Source organism: Jaculus jaculus, chromosome 16 (genome assembly GCF_020740685.1).
Source record: "Jaculus jaculus isolate mJacJac1 chromosome 16, mJacJac1.mat.Y.cur, whole genome shotgun sequence".
Lineage (NCBI taxonomy): Eukaryota > Metazoa > Chordata > Mammalia > Rodentia > Dipodidae > Jaculus > Jaculus jaculus.
This window is the reverse complement of record NC_059117.1, coordinates 14,099,561-14,126,299: the sequence shown is the minus strand read 5'-3', so window position 1 is coordinate 14,126,299 and position 26,739 is coordinate 14,099,561. Positions and strand designations below refer to the sequence as shown.

Below are 26,739 nucleotides of genomic sequence, written 5' to 3'. Positions count from 1 at the left end.
ACAAGAACACAAGCATGGGCAGAAGTGCTTTGGGATCTTGTCTCCTAGACATACAATGGTCATTGGACTCATGACCTCACAGCAGCTGTCCTTATGTACACAGGACCTGCATAATATTGGGCCCACCAACAGGTGTCATGGATGATGGAAAAGGTCAAAAAATTTAAAAACGCTATCAGTATGGGGGACTCGCCAGGCATGGTGACACATGCCTTTAATCCCCGCACTTAGGAGGATCATTGTGAGTTTGAAGCCAGTCTGGGACTATAGAGTAAGTTCCAGGTCATTGTGAGCTAGAGTGAGGTCCTACTCAAAAAAAAAAAAAAAAAAAAAAACAGGGCTGGGGAAATGGCTTAGTGGTTAAGGCATTTGCTTGTAAAGCCTAAGGACTGTGGTTAGATTCCACAGGACCCAAGTAAGCCAGATGCACAAGGGGGCACATGCATCTGGAGTTTGTTTGCAGTGGCTGGATGCCCTGGCATGCCTATTCTCTCTTTCTCTCTATCTGCCTCTTTCTCTCTTTCTGTCTTAAATAAATAAATAAAAATAAATAAAATAAACAGGGGCTGGAGGGATGGCTTAGTGGTTAAGTCACTTGGCTGCAAATCTGAGGACCCAGGTTTGATTCCCCAAGACCCATGTTAGCCTGCTGCTCATAGTGGCACATGTGTCTGGAGTTGGTATGCTGTGGCTAGAGGCCCTGGCATGCCCATTGTCTCTCTTAATTTGCCTCTTTCTGTCTCAAATAAATAAAAATAAAATATTTTGAAAACAAACAAACAAAAACAACAAAAGAGAAAGTGGGTCTCCATGGAAGGAGGTGGGAGGGTGAACAAAGAAGGGTGGAGATGGCTCAGCTGGTAAAGCACTTGCCATGCAAGCATGAGGAGCTGAGTTTGATCCCAGAACCCACATATGAAAGCCAGGCACGGTGATGTGCTCTTGTTATCTTAGAACTGGGAAGATGGACACAGGTGAATGAATCCCTGGGACTCACTGGCTGGTCAGTGTAGCCTAATTGATGAGCACCAGGCCAATGAGACACCCATCCCAGGCCAATGAGACACAAAGCGATGGTGTTCTTAGCAGGGTGTGGTGGCACACTCCTTTAATCCCAGCACTAGGGAGGCAGAGGTAGGAGAACTGCTGTGAGTTCAAGGCCACCTGAGAGAACATAGTGAATCCCAGGTTAGCCTGGGCTAGAGTGAGACCCTACCTTGAAAAACAAAACCAAAAAAACAGAGATGGTGTTCTTGAGGAATAACAGAGGATTTCCTCTGATACACACACACACACACACACACACACACAAACACACACACACCACCTTGTGCAGCAGGCTTATATGGGTCCCGGGGAACAGAACCAAGGTCCTTTGGCTTTGCAGGCAAATGCCTTACCTGCTAAGCCTTCTCTCCAGCCCTGTAAACTACATTTCTTTTCATTTACTTATTTGAGAGGGGGTTGAGAGGGAGAGAGGCAGGGGAGATAATGGGCATGCCAGTGCCTCTAGCCACTGCAAAGGAACTCCAGACGCATGTGCCACCTTGTGCATCTGGCTTACATGGGTCAGGGGGAACTGAACCTGAGTGCTTTGGCTCTGCGGGCAAGCGCCTTAACTGCTAAGCCATCCCTCCAGCCCTGTAAACTGGGTTTTAAAAAAGTTGTTGGAAGTATAGTGCCATGACAGAACACCTGCCTACCAGGCACAGGCCTTCAATTTGATCTCTAGTCCTGAATTTTTTGTTTTGTTAAAATGCATAAATAAGGCTGGGTGTGGAGGTACACGCCTTTAATCCCAGCACTCGGGAGGCAAAGTTAGGAGGATCACTGTAAGTTCGTTCGAGGCCATCCTGAGACTACATAGTGAATTCCAGGTCAGTCTGGACTAGTGTGGAACTCTATCCCAAACAAACAGACAAACAAACAAAAATAAATAAATAAACCAAAATGAGAAAAAAAAAAACCCTACTGTAAGTACATTTTTTTCTCAAGGTAAGGTGTCACTATAGCTCAAGCTGTCAAACATTTTAAAAATTCTTTTTTTTTTTTTTTTTTTTTTTTGGTTTTTCGAGGTAGGGTCTCACTCTGGTCCAGGCTGACCTGGAATTAACTCTGTCATCTCAGAGTGGCCTTGAACTCATGGCAATCCTCCTACCTCTGCCTCCCGAGTGCTGGGATTAAAGGCGTGTGCCACCACACCCGGCTAAAAATTCTTATCTGAGAGAATGAATGAATGAATATGGGCACACCAGGATGCCAGATGCATCCACCACTTGAGCATCTGGCTTTACATGGGTATGGGGGAATCGGGAATCAACTCAGCCACCTTGAACCATGGAGCCATCTCTCCAGCCCTGCTATATATTTTAATTCTAATTAAATAAGAACACATTTCTTCTAACATAGTATTGCAAGTCTGTCGTTTTTAAAAGCTGGTAAGAAGATGGCTCAGGTAGTAAAGAGCTTGCTGTGTCAGCTTGAAGTCCTGAGTTTAAATCCAGTCATATTTATGTGACACTTACATAAAATGCTATGCGAGTAGCTGGGCCTGGTGGCGCATGCCTTTAACCCCAGCACTGAGGCAGAGGAAGGAGGACTGCTGTGAGTTAGAGCCAGACCGAGACTACAGTGCGTCCCAGGTCAGCCTGCGTTACAGCGAGACCCCTGCTCGCTGGTTTGGAAACCTCCAGATAGGCGGATTAGGACCCTGCGGAGGTCCACTGCATTTGGTCTGACTCATCCAAGTATAGCTTGGGCAGCACCAAGTTCGCGAGGGTCTGTCTGCAGACTCTACACTGGAAAGCCGATTTCCACAGACAATCCTGTAAAGGGTCCGCTGCAACACTGGCTTGAAAAACGCATGCACACTTCTTTATTTTTTGAAAAGACTTTCTTAAAAAAGACAAGGTTGGGGAGGGAATTACCATGGGATATATTTTATAATCATGGAAAATGTTAAAAAAAAAAAAAAAAGACAAGGTTGGTCTGAACCCACGATCCTTCTGCCTCAGTCGTGGGCTGGAATTACAGACGTGTGCCACCACGCAGAGAAGCATTCGTATTCGTGCCTGTGTGCTGACCTAAGAGCCAGGTCGCCGCTGCGACAATGTAGATAGTGAAAGAAAAGTCACAGGTAGGGCTGTGCCAGGCTCTCCTGTTTAAATGGCTTCCTCCTGAAAGAAATTCAAGCACGATATTTTGGGAAAGTAGGACATTTTAAGTATTTCATAATCTTTCAGGTGCGGGGGTGGCTGCTTGTACCCCTCCCGCAGGTTTGAGAAACAGGCGATGCTCAAAAGCAACCTCAGCCCTGGCCTGACGATGCCACGCGACTTGGCTGCCAAGGGAGGACGCGGACGGACTCCATACCTCGGTCTCTCCCTCTCTCTCTCTGCCCGCAGACGCCGGTCTGCATTTCCGGCGCGCAGAGTAGGTCGCGAAACTCCGCCCGACCTTGACGGGAGGCACGACCTTGAAGGCCTGCGTTTGCCTCAGTGGCTCCCTCTGTGCAATGGGAAGATGTGTTTCATCACTGGGGAGAGCCTTAAGATGCAATGCGGCCATCCGCCTGCTGCGCGCGTGGCCGTCTACCTTGGCGCCCCTTGGACCCTCCCTCCACAGCAGGACCGTGCCACCGCCCGCGCCGCAGACACCGCGTCGGAGCCCGCGGGCGGGAACTAACTCGGGTGCGCCAAGGCGCACGCGCGCCTCTCGCCCCGCCCCGCCCCACCTAGCCAGCCTAAGTCCCACAGGCCAGGCTTGACGTCACTCCATCTGGAACGCGGCTGTGATTGGTCAGAACCTGGGCGCGCGACTGGGCTGTAGGTGGGACCCCGTAGCCCGCTATAAAAGCCGCGGGCGGCCAGGCTCGTGCTGCTTTGCAGACGCCGCTGTTCTGGGTCGTAGGTTCTTGTCAGCCATGGTCAACCCCACCGTGTTCTTCGACATCGCGGTCGATGGCGAGCCCTTGGGCCGCGTCTCCTTCGAGGTCGGGTGGGAGGCGCCGCGCGAGGGTGTGGCTCCGGGGGATGGCGGGTGGAGGCGAGGCGACGCGGGCGGCGGCCTTTAAGGGCGCGGACCGACCCCTCCTGAGGAGCGAGCGCGGGCGGTAGCGGCGCCATTTCCTGACGAGGGGCCATTTTGGGAGGCCGGGCGGCGGACAAAGGCAGGCGGGCGGGTGGGGCGGCGCGGCCGTTGGGGGAGGGGACCGGCGCCCGACGGCCCCACGTGGCTGAGTCCCGCTCGCTCGCCGGGCCGGCGGCGCACGTGCTCCGAAGCCGCGCTCCCGCCCGCCTGCCGTTGGGCCTCGGCTGCCTCGTGCCCGAGGAGGCCTGTGGGCGGGCGCAGCCGGGCGGGGAAGGGGCCAAGGCGTGCCGAGCCCGCTCTCGGAGAGCCGCCAGGCAGGGCTTGCGAGGAGGGTGGCGTCGTTAGGAATAGGCCCCCCGGGCATCCCTCCGCGTCCCCACACCCAAGCGGAAGTAAGAGAGGGCCTGGCCTTTGCCGCTGCCCAAGGACCGCCTTCCGCCGCAGTGACGGCGCCGCCCGACGGGCGGAGGAGGAGGCGGCGCTCGGGGGCGCTCCGCGTGGCCCCCGCCAAATAACGGGCACGCCGTGGCTGGCCACTCTGCAGCCTGTACTGACCAGTGTGGCTTAGCGATGGTCACTTAGCTCGTTTGAAAGTGTTGGATGGCTGCTTAAAGTCCGGCTAGTAATTGGAGTAGGGCATCTTACACGATTGGCCGGTTGGTTGTACAAGGTTGCCCCTCCGCATGTAAGGGACCTGCTAAGCAATGGCTAACCCAGAAAAGCTGTGGTAAGCGGTTGGGAGTAGTGTTTTTTTTCCCTGCTTGGGAGGAAGACATTGAGTCTCGATCTACTCAGGAACAGAATTTTCTAGCTTCCAACATGAAGTTGGGGCAGGGGTGTGCTAAAAATTCTGACTTTTAAAAATTGTCGCCATGTAAGCAAGCCATGACTAGTTAGTTCTGGTTTCAGCGTGGCTTTGGATCTTCTGGCTAACTACTGTTCACTGTCATTTTCTCTTACAGCTGTTTGCAGACAAAGTTCCAAAGACAGCAGGTTGGTTCTATTTTTAGATTCAACAGTAGTTTTGTGAATAGCATCTTTGGAGTGTGCGTATACATGTAGGTCCAATAATTTTTTTTTTTTTCTATTTAACAGAAAACTTTCGTGCTCTGAGCACTGGAGAGAAAGGATTTGGTTATAAGGGGTCATGCTTTCACAGAATTATTCCAGGATTCATGTGCCAGGTATTGAAACCCAACTGATACTTAATTGTTCCATAATTTGGGATTGAGCCGGAGTGTTTTTCAGATACATTTACTTGAACTGCATTGCCATTTTGTTTCGTTTTGTTTTCATTCTGAGATGATCCTAGGTATGGCAGGTTGGCCATACGTAATTGGGGCTGATTTTGAACTCCTGCCCCTTGGTGGTACAGTTTTGATTGTCGTGTCAACAGTGACGGGTTTTTACCGTGTGTTCACAGGGTGGTGACTTCACACGCCACAATGGCACTGGTGGCAAGTCCATCTATGGGGAGAAATTTGAGGATGAGAACTTCATCCTGAAGCATACAGGTCCTGGGATCTTGTCTATGGCAAATGCTGGTCCAAACACAAACGGTTCCCAATTTTTCATCTGCACTGCCAAGACTGAATGGTAAGTATGGAATGTGTAAATGCAGCCCTAAGACACAGCTCTGAAGTTTTTCCAAAAGCAAACATGAAAAGGCAGAGACTGGAATCTTACTTTGGAGGCTTTTTTCCTATCTAAACATTCTGGTCATCACAGCTGCCGTTTGATTGGTTCATGGGATACTGAGTATTAATTGTAGGTAGAAAGATAAGGTAACTGATTACTACAGGAAAGCTGATAGCCCATCCTCTGATACTCTGTAGTTACTTTCTCATCTTTGTACATGGTAGGATCTGCTTGTTCACTTCCATGTAGTAGCTAAGTGATTTGATCTTAATTTCAGGTTGGATGGTAAGCATGTGGTATTTGGGAAAGTGAAAGAAGGCATGAACATTGTTGAAGAAATGGAACGCCTTGGGTCTAGGAACGGCAAGACTAGCAAGATGGTCACCATCGCTGATTGTGGACAACTCTAATACAGTTGATTGTTCCATCTTAACCACCAAACCATTCCTTCTGTAGCTCAGGAGAGCACCCTGCACTCCCCATCTGCTCACCATACCCTGTAACCTGTGCTCTCACTGCAGTTCTTTGGGGTTCCATATTTTCCTTATTCTCCTCCAAGTCTAGCTGGATTGCAGAGTTAAGTTTATGATTATGAATAAAAATTAAATACCAATTATGTCTTGTATTTATTGCCTTGGTATAAGTCTCATTTTTAAAGCAGCAAAAGGCTACACAATACTCTAGATATAAGAACATCTTAAGTCTTGGTCACCTCTGAGTGTCCCAAGGAAAACTTAAACTGTAGGGTGGTAAGGAATTTTCTTTTTATGAGTTGTAGGGTCTTGTTCCAGCCCAAGGTGGTCTTGAACTCCGTGATCCTACCTCAGCCTCCATAGTTGCTGGGATTAAAGTTGTGCACCACTACACCTGACTTTGAAAAAAAATTAAGAAAAAGCCTTTTAACTACATTCTTACATGAAAAATGCAGTCTTCAACTGTAGCACTCACATCTTGGTTCTAGACAATCCTGGGGCTACAGCGAAGCCCGTACCTCAAAAAATAAGGGAGGTAGTTTAGGGTGCTTGCTTGCAAAGCATGTTTCCTGGGTTCAATTCTCCAGTAGCTCCTGTAGAGCCAGGCAGGCATTCATTTACAGCAGCAGGAGACCCTGGCATGCTCACAAACACCATGAATTGGGGCTGGAAAAACATGGCTTAGCAGTTAAGGCACTTGCCTGCAAAGCCAAAGGACATCAATTTCCTAGGACCCAAGTAAGCCAGTTGCACAAGGTGGGGCAGGCGAGTTCATTTACAGTATCTGAAGGCCCTGGCATGCCCATTCTTGATCTCTGCTTTCTCAAATGAGTCATTGGTTTAAGTGTGATCACATCTATAGGCTATTATGTGCTAAAAAATTGACAGCTCCTATAACATGGGAAGCTCCCACTTGGTGTACTTAAAGGTGTCATAATTGGGTGCTATAATGGTCCTGGAGTGTGCCTACTTCCCTCAAAATTGATAGTCACTACTGAGGCAAGCTCTCAAAAGTTCTTGATACTCTTACATGTGTCCAGCTTTCTGTGTGGGAAAGGGTCATAAGCCCATAAGGATGCAGTATTTGTAGAGTGTTAATGAGAATATAGTTTTAAAAAACGGTACATACAACTATAACATGGTGGCCATCCCCCCCTCTTCACTCCCTGTCATCCTTTCTCCATCTGGATCTCTTTCCTACTATTTTTTGTGTTTTTCCAGGTAGTGTCTTGCTCCAGCCCAGGCTGACCTGGAAATTCACTATGTAGTCTCAGGGTAGCCTTGAACTCACAAGTGATCCTCTTACCTCTGCCCTCCAAGTGCACCATAACAGGCCACTAGTCTTTTTTTTTTTTTTATGTATTTTTTTAAATTATTTATTTATTTGAGAGCGACAGACACAGAGAGAAAGACAGATAGAGGGAGAGAGAGAGAATGGGCACGCCAGGGCCTCCAGCCTCTGCAAACGAACTCCAGACGCGTGCGCCCCCTTGTGCATCTGGCTAACGTGGGACCTGGGGAACCGAGCCTCGAACCGGGGTCCTTAGGCTTCACAGGCAAGCGCTTAACCGCTAAGCCATCTCTCCAGCCTGCCACTAGTCTTTTGATGTCATGTTTCTTTTTTCCCCTTATCTGCCACTTTGTGTCTAGAAGACTGGCAAAGTACTCCCATTTTGGCTCTTACATTTTCTTCAATGGTTCCTGAACCTTGATAGTTCTGATGGGGATGTCTCAGTGTTGAACACAACACTGTCCACTTCTCAGCACTTTGAATTTTGAGTCTTCCACAGTAGTCACTGGGCATGAGTAGTTGAGGGCAATTTGGTGAGCATAACCCACCTAGCCAGATAACAGTAGTAGCTGACTCCCTAGGCTGTTAATGACCTTACCAGCCATAAGCTTTTGACTAGGTTTCAGTACTTCCCATACAGACGACCACTATTGTACTAGTGAACACATCTTGCATGGCTGGCCAGTTGCATAGTTTGCAGAATCCATTGCTAGTTAAGACTGCCAACTTCTTCCTCAGCGGGCTACATAAAATTTTTTAGCACTATGACAGCTAGCTAGCAGGGAAGAAACTTCCATCTCAGTTCTAGGTTCTCAGTGTTCTTCAACTGAAGCGTAGCAATAGGGTCTAGGCTGTATTGTGTTTTGGGCTATAGGAGACTCCCTGACTACCTCACTTTAGCACTGGGGCTTTTCTTATCTTTCTTTCTTTTTTTTTTTTTTTTTTTTGGTTTTTGGAGATAGTTTCACTCTGGTCCAGGCTGACCTAAAATTTACTATGTAGTCTTAGGGTGGCCTTGATCTCACGGTGATCCTCCTACCTCTGCCTCCTAAGTGCTGGGATTACAGGCATGTGCCACCACACCTGGCTTGAGGCTTTCCTTTCTTAAAATTTTTGAGAGAGGGAGCTGCTCACTGCAAATGGAACTCCAGACACATGCACCACTTTGTGCATCTAGCTTACATGGGTCCTGAAGAATCGAACCTAGGTCCTTTGGCTTTGCAGGCAAGCACCTTAACTGCTAAGCTTTCTCTTCAACCCTCAATTTCTGTTTTAAGAATATTTTCGGCCACATATTGTGGCACATGCCTTTAATTCCAGCATTTGGGAGGCAGAGATAGGACAATTTGAGAGGTCAACCTGAGATTACATAGTGAATTCCAAGTCAGCCTGGTCTAAAGCAAGACCCTACCTTAAAAGAAAAGCAACTGCCGGGCTCCCCCAGCGGGTAGGTAGTGCTGAGGAAGGACCAGGCCCACTGGTTCCTACACAGGGGTTGAGGAGAAGGATGGACTTTGGTTCTGACCTCTCCTAGTCACCGGAGAAAAACCACGCTGAGTCGGGAGTCTTGTCGAAGCAGAAACTTGCTTTATTGTTACAAGCAGTAGCCTGTATGTTGGGAACGAAGGCGGGGATTCTAGGATGGGGGGAAAGGTAAGGGCCAATAGTAAACTGTGACTATTGAAATGATAATTCCTACTCCTGCGCCAAAGTAGCAGGCAAGAAGCCATTTGGCGTCTTGCTGAGTCCGAGGCAGATCACCAAACTTTAGCTAGGCTCAGGAAGTTCCACTAGGCCTCACGCCTGGGCTTCTCAAGGCCCAACAAGCAATAACAACAAAAAGGCTGGAGAGATGGCTTAGCAACTGAGTCGTTTGCCTGCAAAGCCAAAGGACCCTAGTTTGATTCCCTAGGACTCACATAAGCCAGATGAACAAGGTGGTGCATGCCCCTGGAGTTTGCAAGCCTGCCGATTCTTTCTCTCTGCTTCTTTCTCAAATAAATAAGAATGCAATATTTTTTAAATTGGGCATGGTGGTGCATGCTTTTAAATCCCAGCACTCAGGAGGCAGAGGTAGGATGATTGTCTGAGTCTGAGGTCACCGAGACTATATAGTGAATTCCAGGTCAGCATGAGCTAGAGTGAGACCCTACCTCAAAAAACAAAGCAAAAAAAAAAGTGTATTAAAAATATTTTTTAAAATTCTGAATAATTTGAGCTTTAAAATTTCAAAAACTGAGCAAAACTCCCCCACACACACCATTTTGTGTTTGAGGTAGGGTTTAAATCTAGCCCAGGGTGACCTGGAATTCACTATGTAGTCTCAGGGTGGCCTCAAATTTACTGCAATTCTAACTTTGCCTCCCAAGTACTGGGATTAAAGGCATGCACCACCACACTCAGACTTCTCTTTGGATAGTCTCATGTAGCTCAGTCTGACTTGCACCTGCTTTATAGCAGATGACCCTGAACTCATGATCCTGCTACCTTTATCTCCCAAGTACTGGGATTACAGGTATGCTCTTTCACATCTACCTTTGAGCAAAGTATTTCCAAAACATTATAAATAAAAGTTTCGAGACAAATTTTGTAAAAAATGTTTTATCAGTTCTATTTTTATATAAAACACAAGGGAGAAATCTGGCCAATCACACACAACTGTCACCACATGAAAAGTACTTTATCAAACTTCAAGTCAAAGAGCATACAAATCATTCTTTTATCATGTCAATAGTAATTGTCTGTGCTTTTCCACTGAACTGTTTTCAGAAATCCCACACATCTCCACTGCGATGATCTATGCAGTATAATGACAGGAAGTGGGTTCGTGAAAACAAGTCTCCTAAGCAGTTTTCTGTTGTCCCTTCTTTCCAATCAGAGATTTGTGGATGTGAGGGATCACACCTGGAATGAAATTAAGAAAAACATAGTTAATGCTTTAGTGCTTCTGTAAAAAAGCAATTGTACCAACAATGAAATTATTTAAGTCCCTCTTCACATTCTGATCCTGTTCAACCACCAGGAGGAGGTCTGAGACTTTCTCTGCAGCTGTACGTAAATGTGCACTTTTATAGTGAGCACACCTTTCCTTCCATGAGGTTCTGCAAGGAAAACTCAAAATCAATTAAGAACTGCCAATTTGCCAGGTGTGCTGATGCATGCCTTTAATCCTAGCACTCAGGAGGCAGAGGTAGGAGGATCATGATGAGTTCCAGGCCACCCTGAGACTACATAATGAATTCCAGGGAAAACAAAAACAAAAAACCCAACCAACCCCGCCAACTTACCTTTCATCATTACTGAACCTGATCTACTTCCATTATTCCAGAATTTAAAGGCTATCATGTTAAGCGCTTTCTAGCTCAGGCTGACTGGATTTCACTATGTAGTCTCAGGGTGGCCTCGAACTCACAGTGATCCTCCTATCTCTGCCTCCCAAGTGCTGGGATTAGAGGCGTGTGCCACCATGCCCATCTTAGAACTTAAAAAAAAAAATTTCATTTATTTATTTTTCTTTCTTTCTTTCTTTGCTTTTTCTTTTCACAATTTTTATTAACCTTTTCCATGATAATAAAAAATATCCCATGGTAATACCCTCCCCCCTCATTTATTTATTTATTTATTGGAGAGAGATACAGAAATAGTCAAATCGTGAGAGACATGTGCCACCACACCCACCTTTTTCTTTTTTTGATCTTCTGACATTTCTCAACAAAGTTTAAAAGTATGGGGAAAGCTGAGTGTGGTGGCACAAGCCTTTAATCCCAGGCAGGGGTAGGTAGATCATTGAGTTCAAGGCCACCTTGGGACTGCATAGTGAATTCCAGGTCAGCCTGTACTAGAGTGAAGCCATACCTCGAAAAACCAAAAAAGTCTAGGGAAATTTGAAACATTAGGTTTAAAGGATCATATATAAAAAACTGGCTAAGGGTTGGGGAAATGGTTTAGTGGTTAAAGGCATTTGCTTGCAAAAGTCTGGTGGCCCAGGTTCCATTCTCCAGCTCCAGCTCCCATATAAGGCCAATACAAAAAATAGCACATGGGCTGGAGGGATGACTTAGTGGTTAAGGCATTTGCCTGCAAAGCTGAAGGACCCAGGTTTGCCTGCAAAGCTGAAGGACCCAGGTTTGATTCCCCAGAATCCACGTTAGCCAGATGCACAAGGGGGCGCAAACGTCTGGAGTTTGTTTGCAGTGGCTGGAGGCCCTGATGCGCCCATTCTCTCTCTCTCTTTCTCTCTCTCTCTCCTTCTTTCTCTGTCAAATAAATAAATAAATAATTTTTTTAAAAAAGTAGCACATGAGCCAGGCATGGTGGCGCACACCTTTAATCCCAGCTCTCAGGAGGCAGAGGTAGGAGGATCACCGTGAGTTAGAGGCCACCCTGAGACTCCACAGTGAATTCTAGGTCAGCCTGGGCTAGAGTGAGACCCTACCTGGGGGGGGGGGGGTAAAGCACATGCATCTGCCATTTCCTTGTAGGGGCAAAAGATGCACCCATGCATATGCAAATAAAAAATAACAAAAAAGCTGGATGTGGTGGCGCATGGTGTGGCGGCTCATGGCATGGTGGTGCACACCTTTAATCCCAGCACTTGGGAGGCAGAGGTAGGAGGATCACCATGAGTTCAAGGCAACCCTGAGACTACATAGTGAATTCCAGGTTAGCCTGAGCTAGAGTAAGACTCTACCTCAAAAAAATAATAATAAATTTTAAAAAAGACACCTGCTCATGTCTGGCTAAATGCATATATTATGCTCACCAAACTGCCTGGGTAAGCATTTCTCTTAATGTTCATACCCATCCATTAATGGCTACTCTCACTTTTGGCTAGAGAAGCTTCTTTCAGATAGTGCAAACCTTGGGATGACACAGAAGGCACCATGGTGCAGAAAAGTGACAGAGGTGTGCTCAGCACTGAAATATCTCTATCACTCCTTCCAAGGCTCAGGGCCCATTGTGGAAGAGGTGGCAGAAAGAATGTAAGAGCAAGGTAGGCTCCTTATAGTACACTCTTCAGACACAAAATGGCCTGGATATTCCATGACCTTGCAGTGCTTGGCACTACCTACAAAAAACCCATCATAATAGGAGAAAAACATGATGACATCAAAATAAAAAGAGACTGACTGAGAAGGGGAAGGGATATGAATGGAGAGTGGAGTTGTGAAGGGGAAGGTGAGGGGGAGGGAATAATCATAGTTTATTGTCTACAATTATGAAGCTGTCAGTAATAAAGAAAAATAAAAAAAATAATAAAAGGACTGGCTAAAATGAAACAGTATTATATATAACAAGGAGAACAATGATTTATCCAGATCATTATGCCTAGATGATTAAGGGTGTGTAACTCAATGACAGAGTGGTTGATTATCATTTATGAACATTTGGGTTCAAGCTACCAAAAGATGGGGAAATAAAGAATTATAGTACACTTAACGAATTTAAATATACACACTTTTTAACAATTTTAACTATTCAAATACACAAGATCATTGATTTGAATGATACATTAAGAAGACTAACAATAATCTGTGCTTAGTAATACATACCACCCCCAGCTATGGTAGCCTTGATAAGAGAATCCAACTCTTCATCACCACGAATTGCAAGCTGCAAGTGACGTGGAGTGATACGCTTTACTTTAAGATCCTTGGAGGCATTACCTGCCAACTCCAGCACCTACAAAGCAGCCATGACATACATTATAATTTTAGCATGTTTAATGGTTCAGTAGGGAGCGCCCAAATACCGCTGAAAAGATTATTGTAGTACCCGTACACATCATACATCATTTTATTATAGCATTGTAATTGTAATGCTTTTATAAAATTCTCATTACTTCATGTCAACTCCTTTTATGTTAATCCCCTGAACAGAGATAGAAATTTGAGTACAAATTTCCTGTGGTTTTTTTGTGAAAGTGTGGTACTTTTCAAAATATTTTATTTTTATTTATTTATTTCAGAGTGTGGTGGTTTGAATAGATGGCCAACATATTCAGTTCTTTATTGTTTGTAGTTTACATCTGCTGGCTACCTGGCTGGAGGCAATGTTACTGGGTGGATCTTAAGGTGTGATAGTGGGTTTCAGATTTCAATCTAAAGATATGCAAAGTGTGCCTATCTGGAGTTCCTGAAGTGTGCTGTGGCTTTTTGGCTTGTACTTCTCTCTCTCTGCTTGGTCCTGTGAAGGCAGGCCAGCTTCTGCCATTTATGAAACTTCCCTGGATCTGTAAGCTTCAATAAATCCCTTCCTCCACAACTGTACTTGGTCTAAAAGTTCATCTCAGCAAACCTAAATCTGTCTACTACGGAGAGAAAGAGAGAGAAATAGGCAGAGAGAGGAGAGAATAGGTGTGCCAGGACCTCCAGCCACTGCAAACAAACTCTAGATGCATGTGCCCCCTTGTGCATCTGGCTTACGTGGGTCCTGGCAAGTTAAACCTGGGTCCTTTGGTTTTGCAGGCAAGTGCCTTAACCACTACGCCATCTCTCCAACCTAAGGTGTGTGTCTTGAGACAGGGTCTTATGTATCCCTATTGTTAGGCTTCCAACTCACTATGCAGCTGAGCACGACCTTCTATTTTGGATGCTCCTGCCTCTACCTCCTTCTCCTACAGAGATTGTGTGTGTTACTCTGCTCAGTTCAGGAGGCATGAACCCAGGGCTTTGTGCATGCAAGGCAAGCACTCTACTAATTGAGTTACACCCCAACCCTGTAATGGAAATTTTCAGCTAGAGGAATTTCAAGAGTTTCTAACTTGAGAGCCGGACGTGGTGGCGCACGCTTTTAATCCCAGCAGTCGGGTGGCAGAGGTAGGAGGATCGCCAAGAGTTCGAGGCCACCCTGAGATTACATAGTAAATTCCAGGTCAGCCTGAGCCAGAGTGAGACCCTACCTCGAAAAAACAAAAAAAAAAAAAAAAAAAAAAAAAAGAGTTTCTAACTTGAGCCCAGAGTTTGTGGATTTAGCTAGTCAGCCTCCCATGTGCTGCATTTAGAAGCAGGCCAAAGTGCCTGCCCAGCATCTGCATGGTTCTAAGGATCCAAACTCTTGTCTTCATACTTGTATAGCAAGCACTTTATCCACCAAATCCAGGATAACCTGGAATTCACTATGTAGTCTCAGAGTGGCATAAAATCCTTCAACCTCGGCCTCTAGAGCACTGGGATTAAAGGCATGAGCCACTATGCCTGGCCTGTCCACTTTGTTTTGAGACAAGATCTGTTTGTAGTTCAGCCTGGACTAGCATTAAACTTGCAATCCTCCTGTCTCAACCTCCTGAGTAGTGGGATTACAGATGTAACACCTTGCACAGCTAACACTGCATTTATTTATTTATTTGAGAGAAACCAGAGATGGGGTGGGGGAGAGGGAGGGAATGGGCACAGTAAGGCCTCTAGCCACTGCAAAAAACTCCAGATGCGTGCACCACCTTGTGCATCTGGCTTATGTGGATACTGGGGAATTGAACCCGGGCCCTTAGGCTTCATAGGCAAATGCCTTCATTGCTAAGCCACCTCTTCAGCACTGCAGTTTTTGTGTCTTTTACCTACAGAAACTAAACTGGTGGTATTATACTTCTGAGTGTGATAACAGTCCACTCTCCCCAGGGACTCTGCCTGGTGTAGGAGACTTACAATTGGTATATATATTTTAAATCTTTAAAAATTGTATTTTCTATTTATTTATTGGTTTTTCGAGGTAGGGTCTCACTCTAGCTCAGGCTGACCTGGAATTCACTATGTAGTCTCAGGGTGGCCTCAAACTCACAGCAATCCTTCTACCTGTCTCCTGAGTGCTGGGATTAAAGGTGAGCACCACCATACCATGCTATTTTTTTTAATTTTTTTTTTCATCTATTTATTTGAGAGAGGGGGGTGGGGAGAGGGAAGGAGGGAGGAAGAGAGGGAGAGGATGGGCACACCAGGGCCTCCAACCACTGCAAACAAACTCCAGACACATGCACCACCTTGTGCATCTGGCTTATGAGGGTCCTGGGGAATTTGGCTTTGCAGGCAAACACCTTGTCCACTAGGGCATCTCTCCAGCCCTCTATTTATTTGTTTGAGAGAGTGAGGAGGAGAAAGAATGGCTGCACCAGGGCTAGAAGCCACTGCAAATGAACTGCAGATGCATGTATCACCTTGTGCATTTGGCTTACATGGGTCCTGGGAAACTGAACCTAGGCCCTTTGGCTTTGCATGCAAATACCTTACCTACTAAACCATCTCATCAGCCTTACCATTGCTATTTTTTGAAATGTATCCAAGAGGTTCTAATGCAAAGACAAGAATGAAAAATAATTACCCCTGATGTAAACTCTTACTTTGTTTCAATATTTTACTTCTACTAAATGACTAAAACTCTAAATTCAAGGATCTAAGATATTCTAGGAGATATATACATACATATATACATACATACCTATCTATCTATCTATCTATCTATCTATCTTTGAGGTAGGGTCTCACTCTGGCTCAGGCTGACCTAGAATTCACTATGTAGTCTTAGGGTGACCTAGAACTCAAGGCAATCCTCTTACCTCTGCCTGCCGTGTGCTGGGACTAAAGGCATGTACTACCATGCCCAGCCTATTTATTGCTTTTTAAAAAAATTATTTGGGAGAAAGAGAAAGAAAGAGTAGATAAGAATGGGCACACCAGAGCCACTAGTCACTGCAAACAAACTCCAGATGCATGTGCCCCCTTGTGCATCTGGCTTATGTGTGTACTGGGGAATGGAACCTGGGTCCTTAGGTTTTTCAGGCAAGTGCCTTAACCACTGAGCCATCTCTCAGCCCCATCTATTGCTTTTAAAATATATTTACTGGGTTGGAGAGATGGCTCAGTTATTAAGGCACTTTTCTGCAAAGCTTAATGACCAGGCTGGATTTCCCAGTACCCACATAAAGCCAGATGCATAAAGCAGTACACATATGCATCTGGAGTTCGTTTGCAGTGGTTAAAGCCCCTAATGAGCCCATTCTCTTTCTCTACTTGCAAATAAATAAATAAATTTGTTATCTGCTACTTTTTAGAGGGGGGAGGGGAAGGAGAGTAGTGGGGATAGAATCCAGGGCTTCACAAATGCTAGCTATATACTGTATCATTGGGCTATACCTGCTGCCAGTCCAGTCTTAACCTGGAAAACTTTAGCTAGCCTGGAATGGCACACATATAACCCAACTACTGGAGAGATTAAGGCAGAAGAATTGTAAGTCTGAACTGGGCATGGCGGCTCATGTCTATAATCCCAGCACTGCTAAGGCAGGCAGATCAAGGTTAGCTTGGTCTACATAGTTCAGGCCAGCCTAGGCTACAGAGTAAAACCTTGTCTCAGAAAAGAAAAAATAAAGGCATTGGTCACATTAAAAACAAAGAAAGGGCTGGAGACATGGATTAGTGGTTAAGGTACCTGCCTACAAAGCCAAAGGACTCAGGTTCAATTCCTTAGGACCCATGTAAGCCAGATGCATAAAGTGGCACGTGTGTCTGGAGTTTGTAATGGCTAGATGCCTTGGCACACCAATTCTCTTTCTCTCTGCCTCTCTTTTTCTCTCAAATAAATAAAAATAGGATGGGAGGGATGGCTTAGTGGTTAAGGCTTTTGCCTGCAAAGCCAAAGGACCCAGCTCGATTCCCCAGGACCCACATTAGCCAGATGCACAAGGGGCACATGCTTATGGAGTTCATTTGCAGTGGCTGGAGGCCCTGGTGTTCCCATTCTCTCTCTCTCCCCCTTTTCTCTGTCAAACAAATAAATATACTTATTTAAAAAAAAAAAAAAGATACACAAAATGCTTGAGGAGGTGTTTCTCTCTGTTTGTGGACATGTGAAGGGGACAAACTTCTTCATCTGTAAACTTCAATAAATCCCTTCAACTGTTCCTGGTTTGAAAGTTCATCCCAGTGACCTGAGGCTATTACAGACTTGGTACTAGGAGTGGGATAAAATTACTAAAATGAATCTGACCATGTGGACCTTAATCTTTTTTGTTTTAAAAAAAAGCCACACATTTCATGTGGTTCATTCTTTATTTTTATTTATTTATTAGCAACAGGCAGACACAGAGAGAAAGAGGGAGGGAGAGAGACAGACAGAATGGGCACACCAGGGCCTCCAACAACTGAAAACAAACTCCAGACACATACATCACCTTGTACATCTAGCTTACATGGGTGCTGGGGAATACAGCCTCAAACAGAGGTCCTTAGGCTTCACAGGCAAACGCTTAACTGCTAAGCCATCTCACCAGTACTACTTTAGTGTTTTGGAACTTTTGTTTTAGGGGAATGGACATGGACTTGGTGCTTGTGACTGAAGATGTCTTCCAGATTGGTAAACCAACTGTTTTGGACTACTCTTGTGAGAGTTTAAAATGCTAAGTGCAGAGAGAATTATATTTGGAGGCTTTGTTTATAAGGTTTCAAAGGGGAAGGAAAGACTACAAAAACTTTGTTGGAACTGGGCTACTGGCATAGGGCTGGCTATATTCTTCCGCCCATGCCCAGTTTGATCAGGGTTAAATTTGTAATGGATGTATGTGCTTGGCTAAAGATATGAGACTGAAAAATTTTAGATTTTAAGTTGAAAAAACTCAAACAAGTTTAAAATTACTGGCACAGGGATGGGATACCTTCCACTGAGTTGTTGGCCAGGGAGGTCTCTAATGCCCCCAAAACATTACAGCCCCTTGCTGAGGCCCTTGGTTTCCCACCAGCAATAGATGGTAAGACCCTGTTGCTGAAGACTCCACACACTTGGGCTGCAGGGTCACTGAGAAACCCTGCTGAGGCTGAGCTGGAAACCTCCTCCATGTAGACCAGCTGACAGCTGGAAAAAGGCATGCCACATGCTGTTCAATGGTAGAGAGAGAAATCACCAGTAAAGATAACCAATAGTGGACACTGCAAGCCTTATATTTGGCCAGCCAGACCAAATGAGCCAATGGGTGCAATAGTGGCATGTCTGTTATGGGGAAAACCAGCTGCTGCTCTCTAATTTGACTTGAGGCCCACTCCATGAGAAGGAATACAGTCCTGATACTGAAAACCTACAACAGAGGTAGTCATGAGCCCTAGGGGTGTAATGTCTGCTGTTGTCTGGCTAAAAGTATATACTATGCTCACCAAACTGACCAGTAAGCACTTTTCTTAATGTACATACCCATATATTAATGCTACTCTCACTTTAGGTTAGAAAAGCTTCTCTTTTCGGATGGCAGTGACCTTGGGATGACTCAAGACACCATGGTGCTAAGAAGTGACAGAGGAGTGCTTAGCCCTGAAATATCTCAATCACACCTTCCATGGCTCAGGGTTCATTATGGAAGAGGTGGCGGAAAGAATGTAAGAGCCTAAAGAAGGGTAGGACTCCTTACAATGTGCTCCTCCAGACACAAAATGGCCTAGATATCCATGACCTCACAGTGCCTGATACTACCTACATAAGACCATCATAATGGGAAAAAAAGATCATGACATCAAAATAAAAGAGACTGGGCTGGAGAGATGGCTTAGCAGTTAAGCACTTGCCTGTGAAGCCTAAGGACCCCGGTTCGAGGCTCGGTTCCCCAGGTCCCACGTTAGCCAGATGCACAAGGGGGCGCACGCATCTGGAGTTCGTTTGCAGAGGCTGGAGGCCCTGGCATGCCCATTCTCTCTCTCCCTCTATCTGTCTTTCTCTCTGTGTCTGTCGCTCTCAAATAAATAAATAAAAATAAAATAAAATAAGAGACTGATTCAGAGGGGGGTGGATATGATGGAGAGTGGAGTTTCAAAGGGATACGTGGGAGGAGGGAGGGAATTACCCATGGGTTATCATTTACAATTATAGAAGTTGTCAATAAAAAATATTTAAAAATAAAATTACTGGCAAAGACCAACTGCTGAAGCTACTATTATCAAATACATTAGTATTTGAAAGGAAGATGCCCCAACTGCTTTACATTAAAACCATGGAGAGACTGCCTGAGGTGATTTCACCCCAGAAAGACTGCATGGTAGGAATGTACTTTTTTTGGTTTGTTTTTTGAGGTAGCCCAGACTGACCTGGAATTCACTACGTAGTCTCAGTGTGGCCTCAAAATCTTGGCAATCCTCCTACCTCTGCCTCTCAAGTGCTGTGATTAAAGGTGTGTACCATCACATCTGGTAGAATGTACTGTTTGAATGGAGGGCTGAAAAGAAACCTGCTGTTCAAGGTCACAATTTATTTCACTCTTGAATTAAAAATATGGCTGCATCCTGTACACCTGGTATTGGTGTCAGAAACATGAAAAATACATGGAGTACATCATGAAGTGCACATGGTTCCAGGAAATGATGCATACAGGCAGGGCATGATGATCCTGATAGGCCAGTGGAGCCATTAGAAGATACACCATGGTTTGCAAGATACACCATGGTTTGCAAGGATACGTGAAGATGTTTTGGATATACTAGGACTGTGCAAGATCCATGGAGCACTGCTGGCTAGAGATGGAAGTTTTCCCTGACTATTAAGCCCAGCGGAATTGGAAAATCCAGAGCCTGTCAGTCACTAGTTATGTTATCAAACTTAAACTACAGGAGTTTGATGTTTGCTTGATGGTTACTGAGTTTGCACTGTTCCAGTCTCTCCTTGCTATGCCTTATAACAGTTGAAAATGTTTACTTTGTGCCTTTATGTTCAGAGTATATAACTTGTTTTGATTTTACAGGACTCATAGTTAACAATCTTAAATCTCTCAGATAAGACTATGGAGACTTTTGAAGTTGAAGAATATAAATTTACAGTGTAGATGGTTATAAATCTATCGGGGAACATAGTTAGAATGTGGTAGATTAAATGGATGTCCCCCAATACACCCAATACCTGGCTGGAGGAGGTGTCACTAAGGGTGGATGCTAGGGTCCAGCTGCAAGGTGTGTTTGGGGAATTCCAGTCTAAAGATAATCAAAGTGCATGAGCTTTGCCTGGAGCTCCTGAAGAATGCTTACTTGCTTTTGATGGGGATTTTCTCTGTGCATGAACATGTGAAATGAGGCTGACTTCTGCCATTATGAAACATCCCATTCATCTGTAAGTTTCAATAGATCCCTTACTTCATAACTAGGCCAGGTTTGGAAGTTCATCGCTATAATCTGAAGCAGTCTACTACATGTGGGTACTGGGGAATTGAACCCAGGTCTTCAGTCTTTGCAAACAAGTGTCTGAGCCATCTTTCTAGCCCAATGCTGATGCAGTTTTATTTTGTTATTTTTTGGATTTTCAAGGTAGGGTCTCACTCTAGCTGAGGCTCACCTGGAAATTCATTCTGTAGTTTCAGGGTGGCCTCAAACTTAAGGCAATCCTCCTACCTCTGCCTCCTGAGTGCTAGGATTAAAGGTGTGTGTCACCATGTCCAGTTCTTTGTTCTCTGTTGTTGTTGTTTTGAAGCAGGGTTCTCCCTATGTAGCCTAGGATAGTTTCTTAATCACAATCCTCCTACCTGAGCCTCCTGAGTGCCAGGACTACACACATGTGCTACCATGTCCGTTACATCATTCTACTACAAATATTCATAAACTAAGAGATGTTATTGTGTAACTTGATGATTATTACCCATTGACTCATTCATACACATACCCCAAAGAGTTCACTTAATTAGTACAATATTTTATATTCCTTTGTAATGTAGCTTAAACATATGATTGCAATTCCTGGATGTAAAAATAAGCAGACCAAGTTATGTAGTCACCTTCATATTGCACAGAAAGCATTCAACCAAAAGCAGCTTGTGGAAGGAAAGGGTTTATTTTGGCTTACAGACTTGAGAGGAAGCTCCATGATAGCAGAAGGAAATGATGGCATGAGCAGAGGCTGGACATCCTCCTGGTCAACATCAGGTGGACAATAGTATCAGGAGTGTGTGCCAAACACTGACAAGGGGAAGCTAGCTATAATACCCATAAGCCTGCTCCCAAAAATACACTGCCTCCAGGAGGCTCCAATTCCCAAATTACCACTAGCTGGGGACCTAGCATTCTGAACACCTGAGTTTAAGGGTGATACCTCGTTCAAATCACCACATTTTTCCCCGGCCTCCTGATTAGCATTCATGATGTAAAATATAATGCATTCAGCTCAACTTTTTTTGAGATAGGGCCTCACTCTAGCCCAGGCTGATGTGGAATTCAATATGTAGTCTCAGGCTGGCCTTGAACTCACAGTAATCCTCCTCTTTCAGCCTCCCAAGTGCTAGGATTAAAGGACACATGAGTTTATGGGGAACACAATACAAACACAGCAAGGTTTCTTTTTTTTATTTTTGAAAAGTATTTACTTGCAATCAGAGAGAGAGAGAAAGACAAAAAGAGACAGAGAGAGAGAGAGAATGAGCACACTAGGGTCTCTTGCTGTTGCAAATGAACTACAGATACACGTGTCCCTTTGTGCATCTGGCTTTATGTGGGTGTATTGGGGAGTCAACCCAGGGCTGTCAGAACTTGCAAGCAAGTACATGAATTACTGAGCCACCTCTCCAGCCACCAAGGTTTCTTTTAACATTGACATTGGGTGGCAGCTCAAAAGATGTCCCTAAATCTCCTAGTAAAAAGTAACCAAAGAGGCTGTGGAGATGGTTGAGTGGTTAAGGGTGGTGGTGCCTTGCCAAGTCTGACAGGCTAGACTTGATTCCTTGGTACCCATATAAAGCCAAATACACAGAGTGGCATATGCATCTGGAGTTTTGGTTGCAGTGGAAGGAGGATCTGGCATGCCTACCATTTATCTCTGTGTGTGTCTCTCTGCATGCAAATAAATAAATAAATAATATATATATACATATACATATACATATACATACATACATACATACATATATATATATATATATATATATATCACACACACACACACACACACACACATATATATTTCTTTTTTTTTTTTTTTTTCGAGGTAGGGTTTTACTCTACTCCAGGCTGACCTGGAATTCACTCTGTATTCTCAGGGTAGCCTCAAACTCATGGCAATCCCCCTACCTCTGCCTCCCAAGTGCTGGAATTAAAGGTGTGCACCACCATGTCTGGCTGAAAATAAGTATATTTAAAAAAAGTAACCAGGGCTGAAGAGGTGGCTTAGAGGTTAAGGTGTTTGCCTGCAAAGCCAAAGGATCCCGGTTTGATTCTCTAGGACCCACATAAGACAGATGCAGAAGGGGCACATGCATCTGGAATTTGTTTGCAGTGGCTGGGAGCTCTGGTGTACCCATTTTCTCTGCTTCTTTCTCTCTCTCTTAAAAAAAAAGTAACCTAAGTCAGGAATGGTGACTCATGTCTATCACTCAGAGGCTGAGGTAGGAAGATCTCCATGTGTTCAAAGCCAGCCTGAACTACACAGTGACTCTAAGTGAGTCTGGGCTAAAGTGAAACCTTGCCTCAAAAAAAGCAAACCACAAAAAGAACACAATGGAAGCCAGAGACAAAGCTCTGTGAATAAAGTACACGCTGTATCTTCCCAGCAGCCACACAAAGCCAGATGTTGTAGGGGATGTAACTCCAGGGCACAGCACAGACTGGGTCAGAATAGTGAGACTGGTGCTCTTGAGAGCCAGCTAGACTGGCAAACACAGGAGTGAATAATGAGAAACTCTGCCTAAAAACAGACTGGAAGACAAGGTCTTAAACTCAAGTTTTTCTGATCTCCACGCAAGTGCTATGGCATATTGTGCATCTGAATTCACACATATGAATGAACACATACTCAAAGCCAAGAGAGTTGGGGAGATAGCTCACTTGGTAAAGTACTTGCCTCAAAAGCATGGCAACCTGAGCCCATATATAAATGCCAGGCTTGGTGTTGTGTGCCTGGAATCTCAGTGCTGGGGAGGCAGAACAAGAGGATACCTGTGGCTCCTTGGCTGGCCAGTCTAGTTGAATTGGTGAGCTCCAAGCCAATGAGAGAACTTTGTCTCAAAAAAAAAAAAAAATGTGAATGAAAGCCAGGCGTGGTGGCGCACACCTTTAATCCCAGCACTCAGGAGGCAGAGGTAGGACAACTGCTGTGAGTTTGAGGCCAGCCTGAGAGTACACAGTGAATTCCAGTCAGCCTGAGCTACAGCAAGACCCCACCTCAAAAAAATAAAATAAATAAAATAAAAATTTTTAAGTGAATGAGTGCTGGAGAAATGGCTTAGTAATTAAGGTGCTTGCCTGCAAAGCCAAAGTACCCAGGTTCCATTTCTCAGAATCCACATAAAGCCAGATGCCCAAGGTGGTGCATGCATCTGGAGTTCATTTGCAGTGGCTACAAGCCCTGGTATACCCAGTCTCTCTCTCAAATAAACAAATAAATTTTAAAAAGGTGAATGAGCCAGGTATTGTGGTGCACATCTTTAATTCCAGCACTTAGGAAGTAGAGGTAAGAGAATCACTGTGAGTTCGAGGCCACCACCCTGAGACTACATAGTGATTACAGGTCAGCCTAGGTTAGAGTGAGTCCATATCTTGAAAAGCCAAAAACGAAAACAAAACAATAAAAACAGGTGAATGAAGACTGGGGAGATGTCTTTGTGGTTAAAGGTGCTTGCATGCAAGGCCTGATGACCTGGGTTTGATTCCCTGGTACCCATGTAAAGCCAGATGCAAAAAGTGACACATGTATCTGGAGTCTGTTTGCAGTGGTAGGAGGTCCTGGCATGCCTGTGTGTGTTTGTTCATTCTCTTATTCCCCCCAACTAAATAATTTTTTTCTTTCTTTTTATTTATTTATTTTAATAAAAACAGTGAATGGGGGCTGGAGAGATGGCTTAGCGGTTAAGCGCTTGCCTGTGAAGCCTAAGGACCCCAGTTCCAGGCTTGGTTCCCCAGGTCCCACGTTAGCCAGATGCACAAGGGGGCGCACGTGTCTGGAGTTCGTTTGCAGAGGCTGGAAGCCCTGGCGCGCCCATTCTCTCTCTCTCCCTCTATCTGTCTTTCTCTCTGTGTCTGTCGCTCTCAAATAAATAAATTAAAAAAACAAAAAAAACAGTGAATGGCCTTTCCTGAAGATAACACCCCAGGTTGTTCTCTGGTTCCATATGAACACACAGACACACAAACCAACCAAGGGCCAGGCATGGTGGTGCATGTATATAATTCCAGCCCTTGGGAGGCAGAGGCAAGAAAATTGTTCCAAGTCTGAGGTCAGCCTGGTCTAACATAGTAAATTCCAGGGCAGTCTGAACTACAAACCTCTCTAAAAAACACAAGGGCTGGAGAGATAGCTTAGCAGTTAAGGAACTTGCTTGCAAAGCCAAAGGACCCACATAAAGCCAGATGCACAATGCGGCACATGCATCTGGAGTTCGTTTGCAGTGACTAGAAGCCCTGATGTGCCCATTCCTTCTATCTGCTTCTTTCTCTCACTCTAAAACCCACAAGAAGCCAGGCATGGTGGCACATGCCTTTAATTCCAGCACTTGAGAGGTAGAGGTAGGTAGGAGGATCACTGTGAGTTCAAGGCAGGGCCAGCCTGGAACTATAGAGTGAGTCCCAAGTTGTTTTTTGTTTTGTTTTGTTTTTTCCTTTTCAAGGTAGTGTCTCCCTTCAACCAAGGCTGACCTGGAATTCTCAGGGTGTAGTATGAAGTCTCAGGGTGGCCTTGAACTCACAGCAATCCTCCTACCTCTGCCTCCTGAGTACTGGGATTAAAGGCGTGTGCCATTACACCTGACACTAGTAGAGTACTCCTTTAATCTCAGCCATTGGTGAGTATAGGATGGATGATCAGGAGTTCATTCTTGGCTACGTTTCAATTTCTAAAAAATTTTTGAAATATTTATTTGCAATCAGATACACGGGGGGGGGGGGGCGAGAGGAAGGCAGGCAGGCAGACAGGCGTGCATGTGCGCATGCACACACACACATGTGCACACACACACAGACTATGGGCACAGCAGGGCCACTAGCCATTGCAAACAAACTCCAGATGCATGTGCCATCTTGTGTATCTGGCTTATGTGGGAACTGGGGAGTCAAACCCAGGCCATTATGCTGTACAGGCAAGTGCCTTAACCATGGACCCATCTTTGCAGCCCTTAATTTTATTTATTTGCAAACAGAGAGAGACAATGGGTGTGCCCACTGCAAATGAACTGCAGGTGCACCACTTTGTCCACCTGGCTTTATGTGGATACTAGGGACTCTAACCCAGGTTGCTAGGTTTTGTAGGCAGTGCCTTAACCACTGAGCCATATCTCCAGCCCCTACCTATCAATTTTGAGACCAGACCACTATGTGCTACATAAGATTCTGTTTAAAAAACAAACAAACAAACAAAAACACAAAAATAAGCCAGGTATGGTGGTACACGCCTTTAATTCCAGCACTCAGGAGGCAGAGGTAGGAGGATCACTGTGAGTTGGAGGCCACTCTGAGAATACATAGTTAATTCCAGGTCACCCAGGGCCAGAGTGTGAGACCCTACCTCAAAAACAGATGAATGGGACGGGCGTGGTGGCGCACACCTTTAATCCCAGCACTCGAGAGGCAGAAGTAGGAGAATCGCAGTGAGTTCAAGGCCAGCCTGAGACTACACAGTGAATTCCAGGTCAGCCTGGACTAGAGTGACACCCTACCTTGAAAAACAAAAACAAACAAACAAACAAAACAGATAAATGGGACAGGCATGGTGGCACATGCCTTTAATCCCAGCACTCAGGAGTCAGAGGTAGGAGGATCACTGTGAGTTCGAGGCCACCCTGAGACTACATAGTGAATTCCAGGTTAGCCTAGACTAGAGTGAAACCCTACCTCAAAAAACAAAACAAAAAACAAACAAACAACAACAACAACAACAACAACAAACCCAAATGAATGAATAATAAAGATGTGGTACATTTACACTAAAGAAAAATGAAATTTTGTGGAAAATGGATGGATCTGGAAAGGATTATACTAAGTGAGGTAACCCAGGCTCAGAAAGCCAAACATTGCATGTTCTCTCTCATATGTGGATCCTAGCTACAAATATTTAAACTTGTATATGAGCTGGAACCAAAAAATTGGTAGCAGAGGCCAGTAAGCTGGAAAAAGGCTATATAGGAGGAAGGAGAAGGAAGGACTTTAGGGGATGGTATTGTATACATGTAAGTAGAACAGATTACAGGGAGTGGAATGGTCTAAGTAAGGCCAGGGGAAGAGATTGGGCAAGAGAAGGATGTGGGGGAAGGTCAGTCAAAATTCAAGATATTCTGAATAAGACATATGAAAGCCTACCTCTTTGGATAAAAGCATATCC

The 26,739-nt window shown here is 45.0% G+C and overlaps 2 protein-coding genes and 1 long non-coding RNA gene across 5 annotated transcripts in view; 1 reads left to right on the top strand and 2 right to left on the bottom strand.

Annotated features, from left to right (window-relative positions):
• Positions 1-2,852: 2,852 nt before the first annotated feature.
• LOC123455369 lies at positions 2,853-3,635 on the bottom strand. Its single transcript, XR_006633854.1, has 2 exons — positions 3,373-3,635; positions 2,853-3,176 (listed from the first exon to the last, which is right to left on the bottom strand). It is a non-coding gene; the product is annotated as an uncharacterized LOC123455369 (long non-coding RNA).
• Positions 3,636-3,857: 222 nt separating this feature from the next.
• Positions 3,858-6,340, top strand: Ppia (peptidylprolyl isomerase A). Its single transcript, XM_004652917.2, has 5 exons — positions 3,858-3,991; positions 5,052-5,082; positions 5,185-5,273; positions 5,513-5,685; positions 6,005-6,340. Exons 1-5 carry the CDS (start codon positions 3,923-3,925, stop codon positions 6,135-6,137), a joined length of 495 nt encoding a protein of 164 aa, XP_004652974.1. The 5' UTR covers positions 3,858-3,922; the 3' UTR covers positions 6,138-6,340.
• Positions 6,341-10,076: 3,736 nt separating this feature from the next.
• The window catches only part of LOC101605680 (histone H2A.V), a 39,826-nt gene continuing 23,163 nt past the window's right edge, over positions 10,077-26,739 (bottom strand). For 2 of the 3 annotated variants that reach the window (XM_004652918.3, XM_045135628.1), the window contains 2 exons: positions 13,044-13,173; positions 10,077-10,395 (listed from right to left, as the gene is read on the bottom strand). In XM_004652918.3, coding sequence (XP_004652975.1) covers positions 10,334-10,395; positions 13,044-13,173 — 192 coding nt within the window. In that variant the 3' untranslated portion in view covers positions 10,077-10,333. The remainder of the gene's footprint in view (positions 10,396-13,043; positions 13,174-26,739) is intronic. The other variant, XM_045135629.1, reaches the window with a different exon arrangement.